Source organism: Leishmania braziliensis, chromosome 36 (assembly GCF_000002845.2).
Source record: "Leishmania braziliensis MHOM/BR/75/M2904 complete genome, chromosome 36".
Classification (NCBI taxonomy): domain Eukaryota; phylum Euglenozoa; class Kinetoplastea; order Trypanosomatida; family Trypanosomatidae; genus Leishmania; species Leishmania braziliensis.
The window spans coordinates 2,407,011-2,434,616 of NC_009327.2; the positions used below are offsets into that span (position 1 = coordinate 2,407,011).

Below are 27,606 nucleotides of genomic sequence, written 5' to 3' on the forward strand. Positions count from 1 at the left end.
GCTGAGTGTCCGCACGCCGTTGACAAGTGTGGGTGTGATAAGCGAAAGGGGTCTCATGAAGAATGATGCGCCAGTGCGTCGAGACTTTACAGCCTGTCCTTCTGAAGGGGCACAGGGAAGAAGGGGGCAGCTATAGACATCCAATAGCATAGGCCCATACAGCGCGAGTGAAGTGCGCGTAATCATATCCCCGCAAGCACGATCATAGCGTCAAACGAGGTGTGCCTCGAACCTCACGCGGTCCGTGCAACTCGCGTGGGAAGTCGGGTATTACACCACATTCGAATGTCTTCACAACAACCGGAAGCAGAACGAAAAAAAAAAAGACAAAAGGTAGCGACGGTGGTTCGTTAGGCTATGAATAGAGAATAAAGGAAACGTAAAGGCACAACAAACTATCGACGCTGAAGTATGACAGCAAAGAACAATCGGAAGTGAAGCGCTGACGGACAAAACAGCAGTTGTCTCGCGACATACGTGGAAAAGAAACAGCCGAAGGAAACACCAAAGTAAGCAGTTGGTTCACACAAGAAAGAAACACACACACGCATGCATAGATAAGCACTTAAGTGGAGATGAAGGGAGGCGGATGCGACAGGAATTACGTTCAGCACGCACATCCGCGTGAATGAGTGACACAGGATTGTCCAACCCTCGTTCAAGGAAAGCAAGAAAACAGAGGGGTGGAGGAAGCTATGAAGAGAGGCAGAGAAAGGGAAGAACAAATAACCTAGTAGAGGAGGCACTTGAGGGACTTTTTCTTATGATGGGTCTTCCCTTTCCGATCCATCAGTATTACCGTGCTCTTTGCCCTAGACGAAGGCTTCTCCTCCTCTTTCCAGCCTTCGCTCGAGTTGCATGCGGTTTTAGTAGCCTCTTCGATAGCATCGGGGCCGCACGCTTTCGACTTCCTGGCTGCTGGTGGAGAGGGGAACGCGGCCGCCGTGCTAGGCGCATGGGCAGTTACTGCACCACCGTCACCATGTTGTTTCCCCGGGGCCATCGAAGACGCCGCCGCAGCCGACACCTTTGCAGTCGATTCCTCCGTTTCATTTAAGCGACCAACGTTCCCCACGTCGTCTGCTTGCTCCTCGGTCGTCTCGTCCTGCGTCGCGCTCGAAACACACCGCTGCGCCGCGAACTCGAACAGCTGCGTCACATTAAAGTCGTCCTTGGTGGACACACGAAACAGTGGCACCTCGAGTTGGTTGGCGAGCTTCTCCGCCTCCGCATTCGTGATGACAGCCTCGTGAGAGAGGTCAAACTTTGTCTGGCATAAGACCATCGTAATGGGGCCACACACGGACTCAACCCGCTGCTTCCACGCCGAAACGCTCATGAAACTATCGCGATCGACACTGCTAAATGCCAGAATGGCGGCACCAGCGCCACGGTAGTAAGCCTGCGTCAGCGCATTAAACACTTCCTGCCCCGCGGTGTCCCAGAGCATGAGCTTCACCGTACTGTTGGTGGATCGGAGAAACACATCCATCTCCATAAACTCAGCACCGATAGTCTTGCGGTACTGATCAATGAAGTAACCCTTCACAAAGCGGTGCAGCAGAGACGTCTTGCCAACATTCCCATCACCGACCACGATGACCTTGATACTCTCCTCTTCGTCCGGCATTGTTATGCTGACGCGCTAATATATCAAAGCTCTTCGAGAACGAAACCGAAACACGGAGTAGGGGGGTGGAGGTGTTGCTTAGCGCGCTGAACCGATTGAGCAACACAGCAGAGAGGCTCACAGAACACATGCAGAAGAAGGGCGTGTGTACGTGTAGGTGGTGGGGGGGGGACGCTCAGAAGCTCCCTTGTGACGACCAAATGAGGCGACTTCCTACGTGTAGATGTACACACCTGGAATGTACACCGGAGAATCAAATCAAGCGAGATACGAGTTACTGATGCACAAATCACACTCACGAGGGACTAAGAAAATAATAAACCCAAATGGAGAGTCCTGCCGCCAACACAGATGAATAGAAGAGCTCGAGTCACGAGGTGCTTATCTCAGAAGAAAAGGGGGTGTGCACGTATACGTATGTGTGTGTGTGTGTGTGTGATGTACGATGGAGTCAGGCGAGGGGGTGAGGTGGAATTTGACACCTGATGTAGCAACTGCACCCGCTGCGATATAACAGGCGAAACGAAGAAACTACAGGTGTCTCTCCTCTGTGATGAAGAGCAGAGGTGGTGGCAGTACGCTTGTCGAATGGTGATGAGACCGGTCACTGGAATCCACGCCAAGGCACAGATGAGAAAAATGCGGCAGGAGATGTTGACTGTAATGTGCACCGTTGCACGACTTCTCTTCCGCCGAGAAAGGGGGAAAATGAAAAACACTACCCGTATAAGGTAAAAGAGAAGAGAATCCCAGAAGACGACGCCCACGCAGAAACACAGAAATCAAGGGAGGAAAGGAACTCCCCCATGCACCAGCGACTGGAGGGAACCCGTTTCCACCGCTCCTCCTCGCCTGTTTGGTGAATCCCCGAAAACCCTACAGGAAGCGGAGCCAGAGTCGGCTATTCGACAACTCTGGTGAGCAAAGAAAAAGCGGCGCAGAGTCACAAGACCCACAAATTCGTGGCGACGGTGCCTCGGGCGTCCGCTCCCCCCTCCCCTTCCACACACATACACGAGCGAGAAAGCGAGAAATGCGCAAGAAAACCCTCAATGCGCAACAACACTCAGTGAGGGTAGTGCTCTCCGGTCTGCACAACTCAGTACCCAAGAGAAACGACGAGACAACGTCGACTCCTAGACAGTGGACCCGTGTACCACACGCAAAACGACCCTGAAGAAGCAGCGCTCCTAGCACGTCGAAACAAGAGACTAAACCTGAAAAATGAACTCGTGCACTTCATATCAAAGTGCATGTAACTTCTTAAGGCACTGTACCTGAACAGCTTGCCAAGAAGAGGGCGAGAGAAGAAAACCGAGAGAGGGAGAGCCGGTAAGAGAGTGAAACAAACCGTATCGGAATTTCAGCGTGTAGGATCCAGCTAACCAGGAGCCGGCGCCCGACCACACATGACAAGCCGCGTCGCATCAAGTGACGATCGTAAGATGACGAGCTGCATCACCGCAGCCAAGAAAGGTAATGCAACCAGCGGCTGGCGTTTGCTAGGCAACAATATCACTTAGAAGTAGGCAGGCACAGTAAGGTGGATGGTGACAACACCGCGCGTGCAGCTGTGTGTTTCGTTTTTTTTTTGGGGGGAGGGGGTTGCTAGGCTTGGAGTGCACGAATGTATGGAAGCCTTGCTTGCGTTACAAGCGCGCGTCAGACAACGCAGAAATAGCCAACGAGGGCCCCCGTTGTGCCCGTGTGCTTGGATCCGCGACCCTGGCACGAAGACGGTGGCAGTTGTGTGACTATGCTGGCAACGCGCCGGCAATAGGCGCCTGTCATCACTGCCGGTGCTGCGCTTGCGTCGTCGGGCGCACGCAGAGGGGAGGATAAGGAAAGGAAGGAGGAGGTACTGACCTGAGTCGTAGCAACGGCCTCTCCGGAAAATCCAGGCGCCCGTGGGTTTGTTCGGGGGCACAGCGGCAGAACACCTGCATGCGCGCTCACAACAATGACGGCGCGAAACAAAAGCAAAAGGGAAAACGCGAGCAGAGCACGTCAAGAAGAGAAACTGTCGGCGATCAAGCCCCCTGGTCAAGGAAGCGGGCAATACAAAGGAGAGCAGAGCGCACGGCTCGCGGCAAGCGTGGTGAAAGACGAAAAGACAGGAGAAGAGAAAAAGCGACGGCGGCGCGACACGCGCGCTTCGGTCACAGAATCATAATGCCTCACCACTTGTGTAGGAGCACGGAGGCGTCACACGCCAGAGAACCGATGGCACGCTTATGGGACTGTGGAGAGTCGCAAATGCCACTCAGCAACACCTCAACTGACTCAGAAAGACGAAGAGGAGGACCAGGGCGAAGGAGCTCGCACGAGCGGTGCGTGGCAGCAGGGGCGTGACAGGCGCAGAGCTTCCGCCCACGCTGTGTAGGTAGCAGCGCTCCAGGTGCTTGCATAGATAGCATGGGTTCACGGACTCGGCGGTTGCCTAGTTAAGCACCTCACCCCTCTCGAGTAGGAGTCCCAGATCCCTCAGATCGCCTCCGCCTTAGCCAGGATGGGGTTGATGTAGCCCGTGCAAATGCACTTCGACACGACGTTGTCGCGTCGAGGCGTCACAACGGCCATGTATTCCTTCATCTTATTGTTCCACAAGCGCGGCACTTCCGCCGCCGCCAGGTGCCCCTCAGCCAGGTCGCCCTCGATCTCGTAGAGCAGGATTGTCTGCAGAGAGCAACCCACCTCATCCGCAAGCATCCGGATGTAACTGGGCTTCACCAGCGACGTCACGTACTTAAGCAAAGGTAGTGAACTTGACTACCATCCGCTACGAAGGCAGTGGCTACACCTTGTGAATGCAACCGCAGCGCGCCTCGAGCATCAGCTGCCCAAGTAGTTAACACGGACCGCCATTCTGCTCATATTTGGCGTGGCCTGTCTCTTGTGGATCGACGCCAGCAGGTACTTGGAGAAGTTGGGCAGTAACCAGCAGTAAGTCACCTGCATGTCCTTCATTGCACCAAACGAGTGCGGCGCATCGTACGGCGACTTCCCCCTTGTCCGTGGGTAAGGCAGGCCGCATTCTCCCCCGAGCTCCACCAGTTCCTGCAGCATCGGCAACCACACAGCAGGGTCGTTCTCCACGTGGCATCTCACCGACAGCCGCTGCCCCCAGCGCTGTCAACTGCATCTTGCGCAGCACAAACTTCTCCAGTAGCTGCGACACAAGCTCGTGCGGGTCCATCATTTTGTAAACGTTTGCTCGGTTCACCTCAATAAGCGTATTCGCACGGGTCGTCGCGCCCCTCAGGGATGTCATCGTCGGCATGTCTCAATGACCCAGGGCAAGCAGGCGCCACAGGGTGTGCAGCTGCTTCCACTCCTCGCATGACTACGCGGTGTCGCGGAAGGATACGGTGTGTGGGATCGGTGTGCAAGTTGGCGGGAGTACACAGTGTCAGGTGGTTTACTTCAGGGTGGGGATGACCTTTGTACGTGAGATGGTCGAGCAGTTTTGCACGTGGGCACAGTAGAGGGGAGATGACAGAGTAAAACAGAGACAGTGTGGAGCTGTGTTGCACGGCGGCCGAGAGCGACACAGAGGCGCCGCGCCACGATAGGTGCAAGGAGCGTGCGCCGTGGCTCCTGATCGAGCACTCGGCTTCGGCGTCGAAGCCAGGGCCGTGTGCACGCGCGAGCCTTCACAAATGTGAGAGAAGTGGGGAAGGGAAGGAGAGGGACGATTATATGTCTAGTGCGTGGAAGAGGGATTCCGTAGATTGACGAGCAACTGAAGCACGTGCGCCTTCGACAAAGATGAGGCAGCGTCTTGTGACACGTAGACGATGTGGCTGAGTTCGGTACGTCGCATTTGGCGCCGCTTCTGCTTTGGGGGAGTTTTTATTCCTTCGCTTGGTGGAGGTCTTCACTCGTTTTGTTTTGTTTTTGCGCTTTGTTCTCTTTGGCTGCGCGGACACCAAAGAGAGCAAACCAAAGAAAACCTGCGCAGACAGGTGGGTGCCTTCTGTTCGGCTCTTTTTTCTTCACTTTTTGCTGCCATGGACTTGGCGAGATGTTCGTCCGAGGTGCATATAAGAATAAAGAGAAAAGTAAGAGGAGGTAAAGGCTCGTGGGAGGCTTGCGAGAAGGCGAGAGGCGCGGTCCCATTACCCACGGATAGCGCGTATAGGAAAGGCTACTTGGGTATGATAGTTCGCAGCTCGCAAATCAGACGTCTGAAGTGAAGGCAGGGGGAGAGGATGGGAACTTTGTCGCGAAAGTGTCCAAGCAGAGCGCAGACTCAGTTACTGGGGTCAGACGTGACCGATTCTCCTGCCTATAGTCTGACTCCTCGCCTTCCTTCTTCCCACTGGCTGCACACAAAAAGCATTTGCAACCGGGCTAGAATTTGCACTGCTCAATCAAGCGTTTCGTGTCTTCGGTCAACACGTCGGGAAAATCAACTGCAATGGTCACGTACAAATCGCCTTTGCGGTTCGTCTTGCGATCCGGCAAGCCAGATCCCGACACGCGCAGCTTGCGACCACTTTTGCTGACGCCATTAAGAGGCAAGGAGATCGTCTGGCCGTCGATGCCCTTCACGAATACTGTGCTGCCAAGCAGAGCCTGTTTGAGATTGATGTGCAACGTGGTGTGGAGATCAGCGTTACGTCGCTCAAACCGTGGGTGTGGCCGCTCATCCAAGATAAAGACCATGTCTGCCAGCACGTTTGGCGGGTACCCCTCCACCCGCCCGCCCTCGCGCTCAAAGCGGATCTTCGTGCCTTTTTTGTACCCGGGAAGCACCTTCACCTCGAACATTTTCTTCTCTGCTCCAGATGGCATGTTGCGGGATACGCTGAACTTCTTTGTGCAGCCAGTGTAGATTTCCTCCAGCGTGCACGCAAACGTATACTCCATCGGTGGCACGTCGCACGTCGGAGATGCCTGTGGGGTGCCAAAGCCCGTGGTGAATCCTTCCGGGCCGCCGTAGCCGCGGAAAACGCGATGGAGACCAGGACCACCACCGCCAAAGGCCTCACCCCCCGCAAACGGGTCCGACGAGCCGAAGAACTGATTAAAGATCTTGAAGGCATCGGTGCTGGAGAAGTGGTACGTGGTGCCGTGGAAGCCGCCTGGCATACCACCTGTTGGCATGCCAGCGCCGCCCATACCGGCACCACCGTCCTCCGGCACTCCACCCTTCAAGCCCTCTTCGCCATAGAGGTCGTAGATCTTCTTCTTTTTCTCGTCACTGAGCACGTCATACGCCTCGCTCACCTCTTTGAACTTGCGCTCTGCCTTTTCACGGTTGTCAGTGTTCTTGTCTGGGTGATACTTGAGGGCGAGCTGGTGGTATGCTTTCTTGATCTCATTCGGCTTGGCGTTTCGGCTGACGCCAAGCACCTTATAATAGTCCACGCCCATCGGCTCTACCTTTTCTTTTTGGGGGGGCGAACTTGTCCTTTTGAGAGCCACGTCAAACCACTTGTCAGCCCCCCACGCATACACCGGGAAACACAAGAAAAAGAAGGGGAGTGGATCAAGCAAGTAGGTTTCCGCGTGAATCCTCGGCCTGAATGGGACCCCCTTAGCTACGCAGGCGTGGAAAGGTCAAGTGTTGTCGAACACAAATGCCTCTGTCTATGTGCGACGCCAGTGCTGGAGCGCGTGCAGTAGGGACACTGTGGTAGCCCAAGCCCTGCGGCGCTATCGTCCCTCTCCTCAGGTCTAGCAGTGAGGCGGCGCGTAAGCACCCGCACTGTATTTTTCTCAAAAAGTGTCTCTCGGGATTGGTGTTTTCTTTTTTACGGCGGAAACACCTTTACACCAAGGAGAAATGCTACCACACGAGACCCGCCCACTGTAGTGCACGACCCAACACGGAGAGGGAAATGCCTACAAAAAAGCCCGCCTCGGTATCGTCAAAGCTTGCCTCACAGCCACACGCACCGACGCGAAAGGGAACAGCGTGCAACAGAAGAGTAACCGAGGTGAGCGAGTAGTCGAGGAACGCCGCCACCTGGAAGCGACGCCAGGCGAAAAAAAAAAGCTGATGGTGGAAAAAGGCAGAGGACAACGGAGTAGGGGGGAAAGGCCATACAGCGGCCGGCGCTTCTGCTCGCGGATAGAAAGCCACCACAAAAAGAGTGGTGGAGTAGAACAGTGTAGGGGTAGGGTCACAATGGGGTGGGTGGGGTGGGAGGGAGATAAATAAGATGTAATAGGAACTCTTATGCTCCCCCGCACGTCCGTTTCCAGATGGGGTGACGTGAACGGCGGCAGTGGTGACAAAAAAAAAAAAAGAGAGACTCGCTGGCTCGATGTTTGTTGATCCCACACTGTCGATGAGTCGGTTTGGGCGTCTTTTTCGTTGCTTGTATGCGCGTCGAAAATGGGAATGGTAAAGCGTCGTGCTTGGTTGCTTTTTTTTTTCTGTCACACAAACAATAAAATGTGGGGTGATGCTGCAGCGACACATCACGCATCACGCGTAAAGGTGTGCGTGTATCGGAAGTGCGTCAAGGGCCAAGAACCCCGATAGGCACATGTGTACCCCGTCATGGTCGAGGGGAAATACGACAAAGAAGTGTAGAATAGAAGCGAGGCGAGAAGTGGAGGCGTATAGAGAGAGGTAACGAGGGTAGCGTTGTATTGAAACTCTAGATCGGGAGGGATTTGATGGCGTATGATGCACCACAGCAAGTAAGCGACGAAAGGCAGAGAGAGAGAGGGAGAGAGAAAGCGGCGGTGAGGTGCTCGTGCTTGTATCTTTGTAAGGAATACTACGCTTCAAAGCGAAAAAGGGGGGCTTCAGCAGCACGCCCTAGTGTCACCACCGTTTCAATCCCCTCTCATCCTCTTCTTTCTCTCCCGCCGGGCGCACTGTCGCCCTGTTTCAGGACCGGTCAAAAGAGGGGCGGCACGGGCACTTCTTGGCAGAGACTGCCGCACCGCCGCGCCCCTCTCTTCAAGGAGTCCTTTCCCCTCGTTAGCCGGGAGCCCTCGCCCCCTCCGTTCCGCATATCGAGGCGCGTCCCAGCATCAAAACACGCTTAAGCGCAGAGGCGAGGCGCACCATACGCGCAATCGACATTTATGCCCCAAACGCTTGTAGACGCACGCGGCACCAAGCATGCACTTCCATGTCACGTACCATGAGCACGCCTTGTAGCTTTTTCCCCCTTGTTTAGTCCGTGCTGTAATTTTTGATGTCATTGCACAGTTTTTTGCGGACGTCTCACACGCAATGATGTGCTAAGAGAAGAAAAACGTAAAGATAAAATAAACAGAAGGAGAAAGAGGAGAAAAACTGCGGAGAACAAGAGCGACTCCACTATAAAAAGGCGGGCAACGGAGAGAACGACGGAAGTCGCGTATGAGCTCCTGCTGGGGAAGATGGAGAAGGGTGGGTGAGAGGGAAAAAAGAGACGTAAAAGCAGTAATACAAGCCGATTCGCCCATCTGTTGATCAGGAAAGACGAAGAGGAAAGGATCGGTGAAAAGATCGCAAAGAGAGCAGTGCAGACTGGACCACATCGTCATATATAACTGCATATATGTGTTTTTCCTTTGGGTGGGTGGGTGTGTCTGTGTGTGCGTGCTCCAACATCCTGCGCACGTTACTTTCGACCGTCTTTCTTCTTTGTTGCGCTCTCATTGCTCTCCTCCACCCCTGTGCTTCATAATGGTCGCTTCTAGTCTTAACCGTTGTCTGTAAAGGGAAAATGCGTGGCTCACTTGTGCGGTAAGCAGGAGAGTTCATAAAGGAGGAAAAAAAGACGATGAGCGCCTGAACGACGCTCTCTCTCTCCATGCCGTTCTTGTGAAGGACGAACAAAAGCAAAAGAGAGCCACAACGCGAAAGATGTGACGGCGTATCCTATTGAAAAGGGGGAGGGGAGGGGAGGAAGAGAGGGCATAAAGGAAGCAATAACGAAAGAAAACGAAGAAAAAGGCAAAAGGACTGTAGCAATGCTTCTACTGTTCTTCACACCGCCCTTCGTTGGTTATCTCGACTGGTGCATGAGAGCCATGCGCAAAGTAGTGTAAAGAGCGGAGTCTTAGATTTCAAGACAAGAACGATGGATATAGATATCTATATCCACACATGCATCAGTCCCATGAAACGCAAGCAAAGGCTAAGAAGAGCCAGTAGGAACCGAAAGGAGAAGGAAGAGAAAACAAAATGCACAGTCAGCAGAACTGCCTCTGCGTGGATATGGCTGAAAGCTGTTCCCAATGCATCGCAGTTGCTCGCTCGCAGAACACAGATCTCAATGCACATTTCGTTTCCTCCTCCCCCTTTTCGTTCAGCTCCAGATGCATTTGAGCTACCGGACAAGTGAAGGTGTGAAAGTGGACATTTGCAAAACGCCCCCCCCCCTCCTTTTTTATTTGGCTTCTTTGGCAGCAGCAAGTGTAACGAAGATCTTTTTCTTGCTTTCTGCTTCTTCGCATGCTCTTGCTCATCTTCCAGGAGAGGAGTCTTGTGGATATGCGTAGAGTTGGCTGTTGCCACTCTTTGCTGCACTGTTCTTTGTGATTCTTCAGTATCCTGCCTGCCTGCCTGTCTCACATGCGGAGGTGTTTTGATAGTCTACAACGGACGTCCGACACAGCCCAGTTCTACACCTCTTCCTTCACTGTGATGGCTCTCGGGCGCGCTTTATTGGCTTATTCCTCCGTCCTTCCTGTTCTGCAGCTGTTGGTTACGCTGTATGAAGAGCAGTGGGTTCGTTTGTGTGGCGTGCCAATTCATCCTCCTTACTCCCTCTTGGTAAGAGGCCGAGAAAGCGAGGGAGGGAAGGGACAGAGAGAGTAGGTGCTCGAGCGACAAACACACATGCGAAGGACCAGAGAGCTCACCTACGTCTATGTTTACATCTTGTTCTCTTTTGTGTTGCGTGTTCTACTTCCGCGCCCGCAGTCTAGAGCTAACCTACACATGAAGTGTAAGACAACGAAGCTGAGAAGCAAAAAAAAAGGGGGGGGAGGGGCAAAGAGAAAATCTAAAATCAAAAAAAAAGAGGACGTTTTCTCTGTTTCCGTACGAAACAGTGGTGGTATACGAAAACAATAAAAAAGACAGAGAGACAGAGAGAGAAGGACAAGAGGGGGGAGAGGGGGGGGGGGACAAAAAAAAAAAAAACTAAAAAGGCAAGAAGTCACAAGAGACGAGCACAGGCACAGACGACCACAGGCACCCACAGCTATACATCGAGCGAGAGAAAGAGCGACAAAGCATATACACTACAAACACTGCACAGATAAATGTGTGTGCGCATGTGTTTTCATGTATCTGCGGTGTAAAAGAAAGAGGTGCCCTATTCGCGCAAATACACAAAAGGAAGCGAAACAGAGAGAAAGAGAAATGAACACACCCGTGGCAGTGAAGCATCAGAGTAGTGCTAAAAAGTGGCACCTAGTAAACCCGAAATACCCTGGTGTTTTCTTCCGCTCTCTGTCATTTTCATTTGTTTGTCGTATTGATTGAAGTCATTAGCAGAAATATATATATATATTCCTGTGAACGATGGGTTCTCCCTTTTTACCCCTATTTTACCGTTCCTCTCTTCCTCCGTAGATCGTCCCTTTCGCATCACTAACATTTTTGCTGTGGTGCTCCACGTTAGTGGGTCTCTTGCACCCATCATGCCACAAGTCCTAGCCTCTCTCAATCTCACTGTGACCTCTCCACTTCTTAAAAACAAACGGAAAGAGTAGGTAGCCCGTGTGATTTGATTCGCAGGAACGCATGCAGAGGAAGTGCAGAGCGAGAACACAGGAACATGGCGAAGCCGTTGCGTCGTCGCGACATCTGGAGGAAGGGAAGAGGGGGAGCGAAGCGGCTCTTCAGCTGCATTGTCGCAAACACGCTGCCGCACTGGAGTGTACAGCAGTGCAAAGGCCGAGAAGAGAAAAGGGGTAGCACAACACGAGCAGGGGTGAATGCAACTGACATCGCAAGAGAGAAGCAAGTGCACCTGCAAAGGGGAATCAGCTCCCCGAAAAAGAGAAACGGCAGAATGCAAACGAAAGTGAATAAGAGGATGGAAGAGAACGGGGAGTGAAGAACGGTTGGAAGGTAAACGCGCCGGAGACACACAAAAATGAGAACGCAATAGAGAGAGAGATATATAAGCAGTTATTCGTACACGAAGCACAAAAAGGGGGAGGGGGGGAGGCATCGATGCAGCGTGTGGTGATGTGGTGATGCACGTCGGGCCGAAGCTACAAACGCACAGAAAAGCAACAAAAGATGACATGCACGAAAGTGAACGTTTTGTTGAAAAAGGTAAAAAGGAAAGAAACACACACAAAAAAAAAGGGAGGACGGAAGAAGGGGGGAGGGGGGAGGGCAGCAACAAACATAGAGAAAAAAGAGACAGACAGGCAGGCAACGCAGAGGAAAAGAAGCCACCAGCTGAAACATCAGAAAAGTGCCACACCTCAAACAAAGCACTCCCATCGGTGGCTACAACATGACCTCGCGCACAACCCACATGAGGCACATGTCGTACAGACAAAATCAGTACGCCACACTCCTCTGTCATTTCATTAAACCCAGTTATGCTGCTTTACGAATCGTCGACTATTTCCCCCTTCTCCTGAAATTGAGACCCCTTCTTCTTCCCATCGCGCACATCATCCCACGGGTGCAGGAAGAACAACTGGGTGATGAAGCAGATGATGCCCAGGCAACCAAAGAAGATGAAGGCAACGGCCTGGCCCTTGTCCTGGTTGCCAGACGGACCGCCGGAGATGCCCTCCGTCGCGATCGGGTAGCACACGTTAATAATCAGGTTGAAGATGAACTGGACCACCTGAGTCACCGACGCACCGCGCGGACGGAACGATGCCGGGAACATGTCCTGCGTCAGCACGTAGTAGCACGGGCCCACGCACACCTCGAAGCCGAGGATGAACAGCAGAATGCCAGTGATCGCCACGCCGTTCTTGACCTCCAACTTCTTGCTGACGCCAGGGTACACGGGAATACCGCACATGAACAGGCACATGCACGACGTGAAGATCGAGCCGAACAGGAACAGCTGGCGCATCGTGAACACGTACGAGAGCGGGATCGACGCAAGCGTCGTCACGAAGTTCCACAGCATCACAACGAAGTTCCCCACCAGCGGCGCCAGGCCAAGGCTGCCCATGATCGTCGGCGCGTAGTTCATCACAGCGTTGATACCAGTCAGCTGCAGCGTCCCAGCCATCACGCAGCCCATCAGCAGGCGCGGGATCATTTCCAAGTAGCCGTACTCGTTCGGGTCCAGCTCAATGGCGCCCTCCTCCCCGCCGCCGAACTGCGCGCGCGATTCGCTCATCACAATGCCAAGCAGGATCGTCAGTAGGCTGAACAGGGTCGAGAACGCGCACAGGCCCTGCATGCGCCCCATCACCATCTGGTCCTTGTTCTGGTCAAACGAGATGCTCTGGCCAAGCGCAAGACCCATCGCGGCAGCAACGAAGATGCCCAGCGTCGTGAACACCTGAAACATCACGCCAATCGTGCGCTTCCACTTCGGGTGCGCGTTCTGATCAGTGTACACAGGGCACGCAACACCGATCACGCCCAGGAACAGACCAATCACAAAGCGGCCGACAATCAGCACCCAAAACTCGTTCTCCGCGCACGACACGTGGTACAACACGGAAGACACAACACCCACGAGACCAACGAGCAGGAACGAGAGCCTCGCACCGATCGTCGACGCAAGCGGACCAGCAAACATGGAGCCGATCAGGCAGCCGGCAATCATCGAGCCGGCAAAGATACCGCTTTCCGACGACAAGTAGCCCGCCGGGTTCTGGCACTCCTGGGCACCATATGACCACCTGCACCGCGAGTCCGCCTCGCATTGGGCAATCGCAGCTGGCATGTCCGCAGGACCCGTGTAGGTGTACGCTCTGCGGCACGTGATATCGGTCCAGCCACAGTATCCAGTGCTGCTCGCGTCCGTAAACCACTTGCAGTCGGCGTTGGGCACCGTCGAGCAGCCCTTCTCGCTGCTGAAGCTCGCGCAGTTCGTGCTGTAGCCAAACAGCGTTGCGTACACGCCAACAAAGCCGATCGAGTAGCCGTTCAGGCTGGCACCGATGGCATGGGCGATGGTAACGCGGACGTGCTAGGTGGAAGCTGATTATGTTATCTCAATACCGTGTCATGTAAATGTCTAGCACCGCATCTTTTTTCCGTCAATATCACTATGCCTGATCAGGTTGGGATATGTTAATCGGTATACTTTTTCTCCCGCAGCGGAGGAGCGGCAACGTGTCATTGCGTTGGCGGCAGTGGAAATAATTCAATTTCATGTCTTATGTATGATGGCTTTATTGTTGTACCAAACAGCATGTGGGTAAACTGTCGCATTACCTTCAGTCGTTTGTTTCCGCGAGAGGCGCCCGGAGAGACGCTCTGGGAGTCAGTACCTTCAGCGTCTACTTTGTTGTCAGCGTTGCCTGCGGCAGCTACGCTGGCGTCGGATCGTCAGTTGGCTAGTCATTCATACTGCCATAAATTTGCGGCGCTAGGCTTGAGATACGTTTCATAGTTCTGAACGTTGTGTTTTTTTTTTTTGCTGTTGGTGTGGCGGTCAGGCACGCTGTGATGTTCTTTTTATTTGTTTGTTTTCATTTGCTCATGTTCGTGTTAGCGCTTCCTGTTGGTGAGGGGTGCCTCTCCGCTTGTGATTGGAGAAGCTGGTGGGTTGGTGAGACGCCCTTGTTTTTTTGTTTTGCGTTCTGTGAATTTGGGAATGGATGAAGTACACAGGAGGGGGGGGGCAGATTGGGACGCGGTGCGTGGTGATTGCCACGCAGCGATGTATCGAAGAGAAACTGAGGGGGACAAAGCGAGGAAGTTGAGAAGCAAAATGTGGCTGAGATTGCAAACGAAAAATACTGTTCGCAGGAGAAGTCGATGGTGCAGATGGAGATGGTTCGGAGAGAAGACACAGACAACCAATCAAGGTTCCTTACACCAGGACAAAAGCCTAAGCAGTCGAGTGATGAAGAAGGAAGCTGTTTTTTTTTCCCTCTCTCCTTGAATGGAAAGGCGGATGTGTAGGAGTCGTGGCTTGAACTACGTTGTCGACCCACTCTGCGGTGAGCTATCACACGCGTAAGGGCAAGGGGGAGGCGGAGAGACGCTGAAGAGGTTACGAAATACGCCAAAGAGCAACCGTCATCGGCTTTATATGTGGTTCATTCCTGAGACGAGCTAGAGTAGCATCCCTGTGTTCAACACTCAGGCGCACGCTTACGCGTGGTTTGAGCCAGTTGAAGGAGTGGTGGCAGAAAAATGTGTGATAAAAGTACCGTGGTGCTCGAGAACAGTTCACTGGCTGTGATGAGGAGAAAGAAAGCAGAAGAGAGTACGGTAAGCAGACGCGCACTCACGCGGTACTCCGAAAGAGGGAGCTCACTCTTCCTGTGCCGGGGGAGGGCAGTCCTTGCCTTGTGTAGTGGTGAGCGTGGCGTTGGAGTTCAATGCGGCCTTTCCACCCGCCCCTTTTTACGATCAGCGACTTCCCTTTCCGAGAATGAAACCACTACTCGATGAAGCAGGCGCTGCGGAGAGCTGCCGCGGCCCCGGCGATGTCCGATGGCCTGGTGCGGCAGCACCCGCCAATGATCCGAGCACCCTGAGAAGCCCATTCCGGCGCCAGCGCTGCCAAACTCAAAGTTGTGCCATCGGCCATTGCAATGGGGTGCCACGTTTTAGTGGCTGGGTTGTAGGACTCCCCCGAGTTCGTGTACACAACAAGCGGCATCGTGGTGAGAGTGTGCAGATGGGCCAACACGGCAGAGGCCTCGGCCATAGGGATGCAGTTGACGCCTACAGCCACAACCTGCGGAGACATCTCAAGGAAGGGAATGATTTCAGCCCACGTGGTGTCGTCGCTGATTGCCTTCACCGGTGAGGTTCGAGAGGTCGTGAAGGACACCCACGCTCTACAGTTTGGATGTTCCTCTTGCAGCAACGCCACAATAGCGTGCACTTCCGCAGCGGAGGCTTGGGTTTCAATAGCAAGCACGTCTACGCCGGCGCGGAGAAGCGCTGCAATACGAGCACGATGAAATTCTTTAAACTCCTCTGCACTTCGGACGTAGTCGCCACGGTATTCAGATCCGTCGGCGAGGTAGGCGCCATACGGACCGACCGAGCCGGCCACGAAAACCGGTTCAGCTTGGGGATTCTCTTTCACATACCGCTCCCGCACGACCTGCGCAATGCGCACTGACTCTTCGATAACGGCCACAGCGGCCTCCTCGGTAAGTAGGCGGTGCTCCATGAGGCTCTTTGGTGTGATCTGGTAGCTGGCTGTGATGAGGCACCGTGCACCTGCTTGCAGGTACGCCAGCTCCACATCCTGGATCTTCTGTGGTGACTTCAGCAGGACTTCACCGGACCAGAGGGGATCGAGAAGATTGCAGCCACGCGCCTCTAGCTCTGTCCCGAGGCCACCATCGAGCATAACGACGTGCTTCGGATCTGCTAAGTAGGCTTCCATGTTACCTACTACTGAAACTCGTGGAGTGTCTTTAATACACGCAGCCACAACACGAAAATAATGAGTCTCCCTGTGAGCGCAATGTGTGTGTGTGTGGGCGCGCCAAAGGCGCGAGGTACGGCAATGATGGTGAAGGACAAAGCTGCCGTCGATCCAGGTTGGCAGCGGGGTATAAGAGAAGGAGAGGGAAGAGCGCTGTATAAAGCGCGTGGCGAGGCGGTAAAGCGGAAGGCGGTATTAAATAGAAGAGGTAGGGGTGGAACAAATGATAAGGATGACCCGATATAGCCCACTGTGGCTTCTATCGACGCGCTAGGGAGGTGTTCAAAGGCCAAACAGGAAAAGGGTGTGTGCCCCCTCCCCCGCCCCGCACTCTTTTACCCCGTCTTTTACTCTACAAAATACGGAGCCGAGGCACCTTCAGAGCACCGAAGTGGGGGACCTCAGGCAACTGCGAGTCATTTCGAGATTGGAAATTTCAAACCCCCCCCCAAAGCGAAGCAGAGAACGCCGACGGTAAGCAATGATTGAATGTCTTCTTCTACGGTCGCTCCTTCCCCTCTCTCGGTTCCTGTGTATCCCAGGCCCGCTCTGGTGAGCCAAGGACACTGGATAAGGGTGCTTGTGCGCGGCCACGCAGACACCACGACACTTTACGCAGGGCTGCCAACGCTTCACGAGGTTGAGGCAACCGCCTCCGTTTTCTGCCTTCTCGTACTCGAGTGCATTTCCTCTTCTCGGGACTGTTTCGGTGCTTTGGTAGAACTGCCACAAAAAGGAGGCTCACCAATACGCGCGCGCGCCTACGCGCACATGCATGTAACTCGTGTGCATAGTCCCCTTCTCTGCCATTCTCCTCCCCCCCACCACCACCACCCTACCGTGTGGCGTCACTGCCACCTTTTATCCCTTGCCCTTACAACAGTGTAATTCACCGCTCTCACGCGTAGTGGCGGACATCACCAGAACGGGCACCAGCCTTGAAAGTGGACACACAAGTTCTCGTTGGAGGTGGCCTCCGAGATGAGCCGAGTCACCTGCGCCTGAACAGAAAGCCCGTCTTCGCCGCTCGCCATTGGTGCTGCTGACGCGTCGCTGCCCAAGCGAGCACTGGTCATCGGCTCCTCCCCCGCCCCCTCCTTCATGGCCACACCCACGCCACCTGCCGCGTGAGACAAGGCGTTGGCTTGGAGCTGCCACCCAGCAAACTCGCGGCCCTCGAGCTTTTCGCGAATGCGATTGACCACTTTCTTTGCTTCGCTGGTGTGGTTGACTGACATGTTGCTCAAAATATCTGACGACTGGCTGCTGGAAACAAGGGGAGGTGAAGCACGCACGCGGGAAGCGACCGAAGCCTGTGGGGCGCGTAAGGAGCGACCACACGACACCGACAAGCGCGATGCCGGCGTGAGAGAGGGAAAGGCAGTGCGAGACTTGTGAAAGGACTCCCCGATAGCCGCGTAGGCGGCGCGCTGCGAGTAGTGGCTGAGTGGTGCCGGTGCGGCGATAGACGGCATGCTGCTGCTCGGCGCTGCCGACGCGACGACAGCAGATGCAACTGCCCCGTCCTCCGACTCATCGCGCCACCACGACACGAGGGGGTCGTGCACAAACGCCTCCAACAGCGCCAGAATACTGCTGCCCTCCTCACGCAGTACGCCCATCACCGTGATGCAACCATGGCGGAAAAGTCCGTCGATGCCGCCCATCTCCATCGCCTTGACCAGCATTCGAGTCAGTCGGAATGGCACCTTCTCTGGGAATGCGCTTCGGTTCTGCGCCACATCGAAGCAGTCGCCAAAGTCGATGTGCACGACGCGACCGCTGAAGGAGTGGATCATTAGGTTCGATGGATGACGGTCCCCGAGGCCCAGAATGTGACCAACCATGGACATGGTGGCAAGTGAACAGACATACGTGGTGCGGCGGTCCAACCACGACTCAGCGCTTGGCGCGCGCATCCAGAGCGAGTTGGCGAGGTCGGCGCCCTCTGTCTGCTCCAACGCGAACTCGAACGGCTCCACATGTTGGATCACCTGAAGCCGGTCCAGGTCAACGTTGAAGCTCAGCATCAAATTCACCTCGATCGAGAGGTATTTGGAGTGCACACGGTAGTCCTTGATGAGCTGATGCAGTGTGTCGCAGTTGTCGACCCACCCCACCAGCCCAGCGTTCTCGCTGAGAGGGGTGACGGAGAAGACCTGGATCATGCAGTCGCGGCGCTGGATAGCCGAGTGCTTCTCCAGCAGTGTGTTCACGAAAGCCAGCAGCTGCATAACGCGCTCGTCGAGCCGCAGGTCTTCGTGGCCTTTGAGGAGAAACTTGTACAAGACGCCGTCCGTGCCGGTCATATAGAGGCGACGCGGGTGCTGCTTGGAGTTCATCACCTTCAGCGTGCTTTGAAAGGAGGAGATGTGCGGGTACACGCCGGTATCGCTGTACTGCCCCGGCACCACCAGTGACAGGTCCTTGCCGCTCTGAATCAGACGCGGGCTCACGAGCTGAAGGGCGAGGGACGTCATGCCGTTGATCTGTTCATCCATCCGCTTCACCGCCGTCTTGAAGCGGTTCCACGCCTCCTCCATGTAGACGTTGTTTCCGGTCGACAAAGCCTTCTCGACGCACTCGCAGGCGCCGCTGAGCAAGTCGCCAAACTCGGTCACAAAGTGCGACTCGGCAAGTGTATCGGGGTGCGACAGATGCTCAAGCAGCGGCTGAAGCGCAAGAAGCACGCTGTGGGCGTTCTTGTCGCGCCCCCACTGAAACCATGCTCGCTCGAGCTCGTCAAACCAAAGTTCTGTCCAGAGCACAGCGCACCGCACGAGTTCCTGGCAGACAAGGGCAGCGTCTTTGACCATCATGCGGCCATTATTGTGCATCTCCTTGATGCGGCCAAGCAACCGCTGAGCCGCCTGCTTGCGCTCCATCTGCTCCGCTGTGTTGCTCTCTGCACTCCGCACGCTAGAGTTCAGCGTCACGTTGAGGCTGTACAAGAGCGCTTGCGGGTGCGCCTTGGCGACAATGGTGAGCAGCTGAAAGACGGACTCCGACACAACTGCGTCGCGCGAGTGCAGGCGGGCGATGATTTGCGGAATAACCTTGAGCCACACCGTCGGACTCACCTGGAGAATCTCCGCCTGCAGCGTCACGTTGTCCTGCACCTGCGGCAGCGCGGCATGAATGAACCACAAGGAGAGAAACCCTAGCATGTCCTCGAGCTCCTGAGAAAAAGACACGCTCCGAACGTAGCCGTCCATGGCAGCCACGATGTGTTCAACGTACTCGTCGCGGCGCACATCGCTCGCCGCACCGCGGGAACGATGTGTGACAAGGTCGTGGTTGAAACGCGCCCATGTGTGCCAAATCCTACCGTTAGTGCTGTCAAGGCTGGTCGCCTTCTCGAGGTGGTGACGGATGTACTCGCGATAGTGCGCGTCCATATTGTGCCGCTTCTTCTTCGCCACGGTGAAGAGCCAGCTCGCCAGTTTTGCATGACACATGGCCAGGCTCGCCTGACTGTCCCCGGTGTCCGGTAGCGAGGGGGCCGCCTGGTCCATCTTCTTCAGGTACGTCTCAAGTAGCTCGACCGCCCTTTCGCGCTCGTTAATGTCGTAGAAGTGCTGGCAGGTAGCGAGGGCAATGGGGGGTTGCGGCAGCCGCGGCTGTTCCAGCGCGGCCGCTATGCTCCGCTTGCCCAGAAGCTCGAACAGAATGTCGCGCGATGTGCGGTCGCGGCCGTGCACGCGCGAGAGCGACACAAACCGCAGCCACATCTCCAGCTCCTGCCCCAGTGGAATGACAAGCGTGTGGTTAGCAAGTGTACCGGGCCAGCCTTCATAGGCCATGGCAGCCAGCCGTTTCTCCCACAACTCCTGCCAGTGGTTGAGGCCTTGCGGATTGACGGAGACAAATGCGAGCTCCTCCAGCTCACTCAGTTGCTGAATACCGACAAACAGACCGTAGGCGCGGTCGTAACTTTCCGCGACGAGTGCCGACAGCGTTGAGTCGAGTCGCTTGCGGCAATTTTGAATTAGCGGCACGGCGTCGTGGAACTGAAGCTTGTGAGTGGCGAGCACGGCACGGTAAAAGACGGCAGTCGTGCCAATATAGCCGTCATCGGTCATGTAGGCTGTGATCTTCTCCATGTCCTCCCAGCACCGCAGCAGCCACGCCGCGTGGGCACCGTATGGGGCCAGCTCAGAGGCCTCCTTACGCGTAATGTGAGGGTGGAATAGCTTCCATGACTCCAGTAGTCGACCATAGTCGCCGAGGTTGTCGAGAGAGCGCATGAAACCAACCATGTTACTGAACTTGTTCGGCTCCTCCTGCAGACCCTTCTCATACGCCCGCAGACTCTGCGACCACCACTGCAACTTCTCAAGGAGCTGCGCGTCCATCATGAGTGGTAACTCTGACGGGGGCTTGCCGGTCAGAAAAGAAAAGTTGCGCTGAATGTACTTCAGCATGCCCTCCGCGCTCTCGCGCAGTCCTAGCAGATTGCACAAGTAGATGCTCTTCTCACACCACTGTAGAAGCCTACTCCATTCCTCCGGCAGCAGTGGGTGGACCTGACCGCGCATCACGTTGCGCTCGTACTCGTACGTTGCCTCGTAGAACTGAATCTCGACGTAGTGCAGCGCCTTGGCGTATAAATTGCACCGCTCGCTGCTCTCCATCAGCGTCTTCAAATCAAACAGAAGCCCGGCGTACGTGCTGTGTGAGCCCTCTTTGGGGTTAAAGCGCATCTCCAGTCGCTCCATATACTCTGACAAGTTCAGCAGCTCCTGCAGCACTTCTGACGGCACGCGGTCGCTGCGAAGTACGTTGCCGAGAAGAGTGCGAACCAGATCCTTCGTCTTCGGCGCCATTTCAGCGTAGCATACAGCGAAGGCGGAGTGCAGCATATGCCTCGCAAAGGGCTCGTGCAGCTGAGCAAGGGCAAAGGCGAAGCCATGCGCGTTCGACGGACTCGACCGTAGCAGCTCCACTGCCAGCTGTTTCAGCCACATGCTCCACTCCTCCTCGGTCACTCGGTCGCGTGCGACAAGGACGCTGCGAAGCTGCGCAAAGTTATCCTCCAGCGCAGCCTTGCGCCGCTGAGCCAGCTCCTGAGTGCTGACGCGATACCGAGCGGCAGCCTCGGCCTCTTGCTCTTGAGTGCTCTCGGGTGCCGCCACGCAGCCGTTCGTGCGTAGGGTACTAAGGATAGACGACTTTACTTCCTGCCCGTCCTCGCCGTAGGCCTCCAGCAGTGGAAACACCAGAGGGGTGTACTTCTCGAAGTCGCTACCGAGGTTTCGGCTCACGTCGCGCACTGCATCCAGAGTAACAGCGACAAAGGTACGCACGTCCGCAGCCGCCGTGCCTCCACCAGCCGCCAGTTCGGCAACAGGGCGGCGATGAGCCGTATCCGCAGACCCTCGTGGTTGATGCACAAACAGCAGGGGATGCGACTCCATCTCCCTCAGCACCCGGCACAGACAGTGCATGCAGCGCGATGCGTGGAACACAAGGTGCGGCAGTCGACGAGCAAAGTGCCGAATGGCGTCCACAGCCGCCGCACGGCATGCCACAGGATAGGCAGGGTTACTTGCCACCTCGCAGGCACACGGCACAACGTTGTGGAGGTGGTCATCAAGCAAATGTCCCATATCGACGAGGAAGGCAAACACAGGCTCGCTGGAGTGCGCGGCGTCCGCCTGCACCGTCTGGAGGAGCGGCGGCAACACCAGCGAGAGCGACGGGCAGAACTCCTCACGCAGCGAGCGGCGCATCTCGCTCAGCAGACACAGTATCTCCACAAGTACGCCGCGCTCCGCAGCGGGAAGGAAGTCGACGCACGTGGTGATGAGCTCGCCCATGTACGGACGAATGTGCTGGCCGTATAGATACACGATGCGCGTCATTACCCTGAGCAAGTTCTCGCGTATCTTAGCCTGAAGAGTAATTCGCTGAAGAACAGTCTGTAGTATGTCGCGGTACATCGGGGTCAGACACCCGCTCGCTGCCTCCTTGAGTGACAGCGTGTTCGCAATCACCTGCACAGCGCACAAGCATTGGTCATCCGACAAGGATGGCAGCTGCAGGACGCCGAGTACGTTCTTCACAACGTTCTGCACAACCGCCTCTTCGCCGCGAGAGGAAGAATACTGCAATGCGGAAGGTGCAGCCGCGCCGCTGCTGCTCAGGCCCCCGTCCCGCAAGTCCCGCGTGATCTCCTTGGCACGAACCGGATCGATGGCGCCAATAATGCCCATCAGCTTCAGCACATCCAGTCGCACGGGCCACGTTTCTTTGAAGCTGCCGTGGAGAGCGGAGAGAAGAACGCTCAGCAACTCAGGATTCGTCTCGTACACGTCAACGTACTTTGTGGTGCGGATGATGTCTCCCAGAGTGCGAATGGCTTCGATCTTCTTCTGGATGCTGGACGAGTCAAGGATGTGCCGAATAACACAGGGTCGGATGGCGGCAACCACCGCCACGTCGTTGCCCTCCGCGTAACGCGCGAGCTTCCCAACAAGCGACAAAAGTGCCGTGATCACCGGAACAGGTTTGTTCTCTTCCTGTAGCCGCATCACGCAGTCCTGCAGCAAAGACGAGATGTACGGGCGCGCCATCGCAGGGGCGGACTCCACCACCACGCTCAGCACCACTGCCGCCTGCTCCTGCCGTTTCGGTGCGTGGAAAAGTTGAATGTCCATAATGCACTGAACCATCACACAACGTAGCATAGGGAGGATGCATGATGGGTTTCGACTGGAAAGGCGGCCCAGGAGACGAGTGGCGGCGATGCGGTTCTGATGATGGTCATGTAGGGCGGGGAACAGTGCCGTGCAGATGCTCTGCAAGGCCAGTGAGTAGTCAAACTCCGCGGTGAGGTGTTCCAGTGTGTGCAGACGGATATCACTCTCGGTGTCAGCAACAGCTGCACTTACAAGTTTCCGGATGACAGTGTTCACCAGCCCCACGTGTTCCCGGCCGCGGTGAATCACGACGCCGACGTCAGTGCGCTCGCATGGCGACTGAGAGCAGCCGGAGAGGACCAGTTTGAAGCACAGATCGATCGCACTTCGGCGCACCTCCTCGTGTGGATCGGATACGTACCGAATAACGGCGTCACACAGGAACTGCAGCGTTGAATATCCAGTGAAGTCAAGACTTCCGAGAGAGTTGAGGTTGTGCACAATCGTACTGTGATCCGTCTCGCTTGACGCACGGGCGTGTCGAGGTCGGTTGCGCATGCGTAGCAGCTGCGCCTTGGTCGCCTCCAGTACCTTGGACAAGCACGTCGACCGCAGCTCTGGAAAGGCTGTGCAGATTTTCGCTACATCGCGCGCAAAGTGCTCCGTCACCGACCCAGCGAAGAGTGGCCCCAGCAGATGTCGCAGAAAGGGCCGCACCGCATTCGGCTCTACGCCAGCGAGCGTGGCGAAGCACGTCACAGCCTCAGGGCAGCGGCCACGGAGAGGGTGCGGTGTTAACGACGACTCGATGTACTTCATCATAAAGTCCAGAAACGGTACGACGAGGCTAGGCAGCACCGTGAAGAGTCGCGCAAGTACCTGAAACACTATTGCCCGCTCATCTGTGCCTTCAGTCCCAACGAACACCGCCTCCGCGAGCGCGCGCACATGCTTCACCGAGATCTCCTTGAAGGTGATGCTATCGTACTGTGCCAGCAGCGGTAATGCGTTGAGCACCTCGGCGCGCACATCGCCGTTGTGGGAGGTACTCACAAGGTTGTCATTGACAAACGCCCAGAACTGCAGAATGTGTTTGCGCCCCCGATTGGAGAAGCCGACTTCTCGCCCTTCCGCCTCACGCAACGCCGTGGCGGAGAGCACGGCATTAAAGGCCAACAGGCATCCATGCAAAACTATGTCGCTTCCGTACAGGACGCTCCGCTCCGTGTCTTCGAGGAATCTGTTCTGCCAACGACTGTAGAACTTGGGGTCGGTTGAGCGGTAGGAGATGGCTAGCGTGTGAAAGAGCGCATCACCGCCGCTCACTCGCACAAGTTTGTTAGCGTCAAGGATGGCACGGCGCAGGCACTCAAGAATGCTGTTTACATGCGGCGCAATCATTGACGGCACGCGGCGCACCAGCTGCTGAATGAAGATGCACCCCGACAACTTTGTTGCCTCGGGGAACAGATCCTCATCCGTGAGAGGAGTGTTCTCGCCCAGCCGTGAAAGGTCCACTAAAGGGGACCCGCCCGGTCGAGCCGTCGCTCCTCTGTCGTCGCCGCGCTGGTTCACGTCCTCGCGCAGAAATACCTCATCGTGCCCTCCGCGCATCAGCAGGGCTAACGAAAATTGTAAGCAGTTGTTGATGATGCCCTCCACTACACTGCTGCCATTGTTGAGCAGCAGTCCCCACACTTCCCCAGCTTCCAAGGCTGTCTTGTAGTCCCCCGTCTCTAGTACGCAGCGTACCAGCAGCTCCGAAAAGAGCTTCGTCATTTCATTCAGCTCCACGTACTCCACTGGTAGCAACGCCCGTAGCACCTGCACGCCCGCCATGTGCGTCTGCGGCCGCTCGAACAGGTGTCTCAGCTGCGCATTCAGCCAGTTTGGGAAAATGCGTGCGTTGGCCGTATAGGACTTGATGGAGTTGCGGTGAAACAACGCGTCCTTCTCTTCCTCGATCACGTACTCTAGCTTGAGGATAATGGAAGGCAACGTCTGCGGCGCAGACGACTCTAGCTCTTGAAAAATGGGCCGCAGCTGACCAATCAGCGGATGCCGATTGCTGCTCGTACCACCGCTGCCATGGCTACTGCCTACGCCGCTATTGGACACCATTCCCTTGTCTCACTTGTTTCTCGTTTTCTCCGTTACGAAGAACGTGCCTGGAGGCCACCAGAGAGGGTCCCCTTCCGCAGCGTCAGCAACACAGGAAAGGTCTAAGGAGCAGCACACCAGCAGAGCGGAAGAACAGAATTGATTTTGCTGATGGAAGCGTCGCTGTCCTGCGTGGAACCAGAACTCACGCAAGTTGACCAGTCCTTCAATTGGCTGCGGTGCGCCTCGTGAAGAGAGCTGAAAATTAGGGGGACGCGTGGCAGAACAATAAAAGGGACGGCGAACAGTAGAAGGTCGAGGCAGCGGCGGCACCAACGACGTCCAGCCTTACACGGTAGTAAGGCTACGAGTCAGTCCAGAGAAGCACGTGAGGCCGACAGGAGTTACAGACACGCCTACCGACTCCAGGGAAACGAGGTTGAGAGAACAGGTGAACAAGAAAAGGCAGGTAGAGAACCAATCTGTGTGCGTGTGTATGCGTACCGCCACAAGAGAGTGCAAGAAAGGAATCGAGAGGAGGAGAGAGAAAAGGAAAAAATGAAAGGGAAAAGGGGGGAGGAAAACGAGATACGGCTGCAGATGCGAGACACCAAAACGCACACCGAATACGCTGAATGAAAAGAACGGCAACGACGGAGCGAAGAAGAAAACACCAGCGCAATCACGGTGGTCGCAATTCGAGGTAAATGCGCAACGTAGGAGGGAGAGGAAGGGGAACAGCAGAGAAAAACGTTAATTCTGAGCAGTAGAGGAAAAATGGACTCTCACTCCCAGACTGGATATGAAGATGCCACTGCACAACACTGCGCCAATCATGAAGAGAGGCGCAAAGGGCTGTAGAAACAATAGACGAGAGAGACTGTAGAAGAGATGCACACGGGTGCACGAGAATCACCGCAAAGGTAACTTCGATATGAAAAACAACTATAGTGATGCGGCGTGCAACGTCGCTTCCTCGACGCTTTTTTTCCGGGTGAGTACGAGCGGGTGGCGATCAATGGGTCTACAATCACGCGTGGAATGACAAAAGATGAAGCGTTATTTACTCGTTTCCTTCCCAGTGAGCTCCGCGTTAGCAGCGTAAAGTTCGCTCGCAACCGCGGAGACTAGGCTGCTTTCCTTTCCTTTTGATTTGCTCTCTATCTCAGACGCACGAGACACGGAGAGGGTGAGAGCGAGATCTCTGTGAACAAGAACTGCGCGAGCGACTTGGAGAGCAGCGCAGGAGAGCAGACTGTTTCTTCTGCAGGACTGTTGGAGGCGGCAAAGGAGAGACAAGGAAAAAGGGCGCAGAGCAACAAAGGAAAATGGGCAACGGCACATTCGAGTTGAGAAGAGAGCGCATCGGGGAGAGGAGTGACATTGAAGAGAAAAGTGTGTTCCACAAAATTGAAGAGATCTGCAGTCGCATAGGCATGCAAAGACAACAATCTACTTGGATAGAGTTCAGATAAGCGAATCAGACAAGCACTATCACCGCCTACCGTCTGGCACACACACATCCCCCTTTGCCCTCAAGGACACGCAGCGAATAGGCGGCGCTGGTATTTCTCTGTTGTGTTGTTGTTCTCTTTAGCAAGGCCGCGAAGTAGTGATGCCCGGCACCTCGCCATAGCGCTACAATTAAGGACCTACTCGTTGTGGGAAAGTCAAGAGCCTGCCGCCTGCCCTCGCGTACGGCTGTGCGGCCCCGTGGCATCAGCGGAAATGGCCGGGCCTGGGGCTCTGCCGAAGAGGCCTGCGGTCATCACAGCACTTGCCCCCGCGCACTACGCACCGTGTCTACGATTCAACGAAGATGCGCATCCACCTGCCGCTGTTCCGTTACGGTGCTGCTGAGCGCAATCTTAGACGTGGCCTGCGCCCTATGCCAATGGGCTGCGCGACGCCAAACGGTGCGGGGTCGCCACGGCTCCTTGACGGAGCTGCGGTACAAGCCTGTGCCCCGGACGCGATGAAGTTTATCCTCACCAGCCGGTAGGGCATTTCGTCTCCTCGCTTTTCAGCATGCCGGTGCAGCAGGAGAAAAAAGCTCGGCGGTGACGTCCCCGTGCTTATACAGGAGCGCATGCGTAGAGGTGTGCTCCCCCCCTCCCCCTTCCAAGGACTATGCTGCAGCCGTGGCGGCTTGGCTTTGCTGCGACAATCCTCCTAGAGGAAGACACTTCACGTCCGGCTGCAGAGTTAAGAGTGACCTGGTGGTACGGAGGGTTCTTCTTCAGATACCAAGCGGCGTCGCACCACCCGATTTGGGGGACTCGAAAGCGCGGCACGACCAGACTGGAGCCGTTCAGCACGATCGGCTCAATGACAAGCACTTGCTATGCGCGAGCGATGAAAGGCACCCCTACGTGGCACAGCGCAGGTGGGGCCACGAAGATGTCACCGCAGCGCCGAGCAACCACTGCGCAACCCACTTCAATCACCACTTTGAGGAGGGGATGTGACCCGGTGCCGCTAGTGATGCCTGGAGCCAAACCATACTCTTTCCGTAATCTCAACTCAAAACTGTACCTCGGCCTGATTGCAAAGTCGACCCGCAAACACCGTGCTTAGCAATAACGAAGAAGTGGAGACGCACAAGCCTCCGTGTGTCGCGCTGACCACGACCCCCACAGCCCGAAAGTGCGCCAAGGGAGAGAAAACAGAGCCTCGATGCAGCCGCGTCACCACATCTCCCACATGCCAGCCGCGG

At 55.6% G+C, this 27,606-nt stretch overlaps 5 protein-coding genes and 1 pseudogene across 6 annotated transcripts; all 6 read right to left on the bottom strand.

Annotated features, from left to right (window-relative positions):
- Positions 1-730: 730 nt before the first annotated feature.
- LBRM_35_6570 (putative small G-protein) lies at positions 731-1,630 on the bottom strand (the record flags this gene model as incomplete). The annotated part of the gene is made up of 1 exon (XM_001569220.1): positions 731-1,630. The coding sequence occupies one exon, from the start codon at positions 1,628-1,630 to the stop codon at positions 731-733; it is 900 nt and encodes a 299-aa protein (XP_001569270.1).
- A 2,484-nt stretch (positions 1,631-4,114) lies between these two features.
- Positions 4,115-4,913, bottom strand: LBRM_35_6580 (annotated as a pseudogene). The gene is given in 2 exon segments: positions 4,115-4,696; positions 4,698-4,913. Coding segments are annotated over 2 exon segments (798 nt in total).
- A 1,070-nt stretch (positions 4,914-5,983) lies between these two features.
- LBRM_35_6590 (putative chaperone protein DNAj) lies at positions 5,984-7,009 on the bottom strand (the record flags this gene model as incomplete). The annotated part of the gene is made up of 1 exon (XM_001569221.1): positions 5,984-7,009. One exon carries the CDS (start codon positions 7,007-7,009, stop codon positions 5,984-5,986), a length of 1,026 nt encoding a protein of 341 aa, XP_001569271.1.
- A 5,153-nt stretch (positions 7,010-12,162) lies between these two features.
- On the bottom strand, positions 12,163-13,473 carry LBRM_35_6600 (glucose transporter, lmgt1; the record flags this gene model as incomplete). The annotated part of the gene is made up of 1 exon (XM_001569222.2): positions 12,163-13,473. The coding sequence occupies one exon, from the start codon at positions 13,471-13,473 to the stop codon at positions 12,163-12,165; it is 1,311 nt and encodes a 436-aa protein (XP_001569272.2).
- A 1,671-nt stretch (positions 13,474-15,144) lies between these two features.
- LBRM_35_6610 (putative homocysteine S-methyltransferase) lies at positions 15,145-16,107 on the bottom strand (the record flags this gene model as incomplete). Its single annotated transcript, XM_001569223.1, has 1 exon — positions 15,145-16,107. One exon carries the CDS (start codon positions 16,105-16,107, stop codon positions 15,145-15,147), a length of 963 nt encoding a protein of 320 aa, XP_001569273.1.
- Positions 16,108-17,066: 959 nt separating this feature from the next.
- On the bottom strand, positions 17,067-24,911 carry TOR1 (putative target of rapamycin (TOR) kinase 1; the record flags this gene model as incomplete). Its single annotated transcript, XM_001569224.2, has 1 exon — positions 17,067-24,911. One exon carries the CDS (start codon positions 24,909-24,911, stop codon positions 17,067-17,069), a length of 7,845 nt encoding a protein of 2,614 aa, XP_001569274.2.
- Positions 24,912-27,606: the final 2,695 nt, after the last annotated feature.